The sequence below is a fragment of the Nannospalax galili genome, unplaced genomic scaffold (assembly GCF_000622305.1).
Source record: "Nannospalax galili isolate Female #2095 unplaced genomic scaffold, S.galili_v1.0 scaffold271, whole genome shotgun sequence".
NCBI lineage: Eukaryota > Metazoa > Chordata > Mammalia > Rodentia > Spalacidae > Nannospalax > Nannospalax galili.
The window spans coordinates 2,194,649-2,195,964 of NW_008331789.1; the positions used below are offsets into that span (position 1 = coordinate 2,194,649).

Here is a 1,316-nt window from a genome sequence, read left to right on the forward strand (position 1 = left end):
AGTTTACAGTTTGCGGAGCATGAGGGTTTACAGTTTGCGGAGCTGGAGTTTTCAGCCAGCTACACCCAACATTATTTATGGTGAAAAGCCCCTCTTCGTGTCCGTGATCTTTGCAAATATTCTCACTTTTCTAACTCTGCCTCGGAATGATTGGCCCTGCAGTTCTCACATCTGGCAGCAATTTCAGATGCAGCCAAATGACTGGTTTGCCCTTTCCCTGAACAGCGGTAAAAGACGACAGCAACCCTGAAGTTTCCAGCACTTAAAGAGCAGCCAGACCCCACAAGAGACAGGCAACTCTTGGGCTTCCACAGCGCTCCAATCGCAGAACCAGAGGAAGCTAAGGTGACTGGATCGGCTTGGACAACGAGCGGTAGCATAGGCACCTGGGCCCGGAGAGCGAGAACCTAAACCCACCCCTAGAAAAGCCCAAGAAGTTTGAAGCCAGACTGTCAGTAGGAGCGGGCGAACCAGACTCAGGAGCGCTCATCGCTACTACGGGACTACAACACCCAGAGTGCACCGCGTCACGTCCGCGAGTTCGCCTTCGAGCCCCGGGCGCAATGGAGACTGGGAAGTGAAGTCTCCGGACTTCCAGAGCCGGCGCGAAGGCAGAGGGAGGCGTTGCTAGTCGGCTTCTTCAGCACGCGGGTTCCTGGCGGGCTTCCCGGTCTCCTGCTCCCGCTCAGGATTTTCGCGGACGGCGGGAGCAGAACGGCTTGCCTGAGAAGCTCCCTCCCCGCCTCTCCCCGAGGGAGCGGAGGGAGGGGGAGGGAAGGGCCGAGGGAAGGTAGTGACACGTGTCAATCAACCCCCCTCCGGGGGGCGCGCGCTCCGGGGCTCGCGCCGAGGGCTCGCGCCCCTGCCTCGTGCCTGCGCCGCTCGTATGTAAATGAGGGCGCGTGACGCGGGACGCAGATGGACAAGGGAAGGGAGAGAATGGCCGCTGCCGCCGCTGCCGCTGCCGCTGCCGCCGCTCAGTGCCGGAGCCCTCGGTGCGCGGCGGAGAGGAGAGGATTCCGGCGGGAACTCGACTCCTGGCGCCACCGCCTCATGCACTGTGTAGGTAAGAGAGACTCGGGCCGGGCCGGCTCGGCGCGGTCGGAAGCCCGCGGAGTTTGAGGCTGAGGGGTGTAGTTGGAGCTCGGGTTCGGGTCAGTTCAATGGGGAGCGCGATGGAGCGGCGGCGGCGCGGCGGCCCCGGCGTCGCCTTTTGTCTCGGGGCTCCCTGCCCGGCGCGATCCGCGCCCCGCCGCCAGCCCTCCCCGCTGCGGGCGCCCGGGGAACTGTTAGTTCGGACCCACTCGCCTCCCCCC

The 1,316-nt window shown here is 63.7% G+C and overlaps 1 protein-coding gene across 8 annotated transcripts in view; it reads left to right on the plus strand.

The window, feature by feature from the left end:
* The first annotated feature begins 773 nt into the window (after positions 1-773).
* Positions 774-1,316, plus strand: part of Lcorl (ligand dependent nuclear receptor corepressor like) — a 212,691-nt gene continuing 212,148 nt past the window's right edge. For 7 of the 8 annotated variants that reach the window (XM_008826859.3, XM_029560508.1, XM_029560509.1 and 4 more), the window contains exon 1: positions 774-1,066. In XM_008826859.3, coding sequence (XP_008825081.1) covers positions 919-1,066 — 148 coding nt within the window. In that variant the 5' untranslated portion in view covers positions 774-918. The remainder of the gene's footprint in view (positions 1,067-1,316) is intronic. The other variant, XM_029560510.1, reaches the window with a different exon arrangement.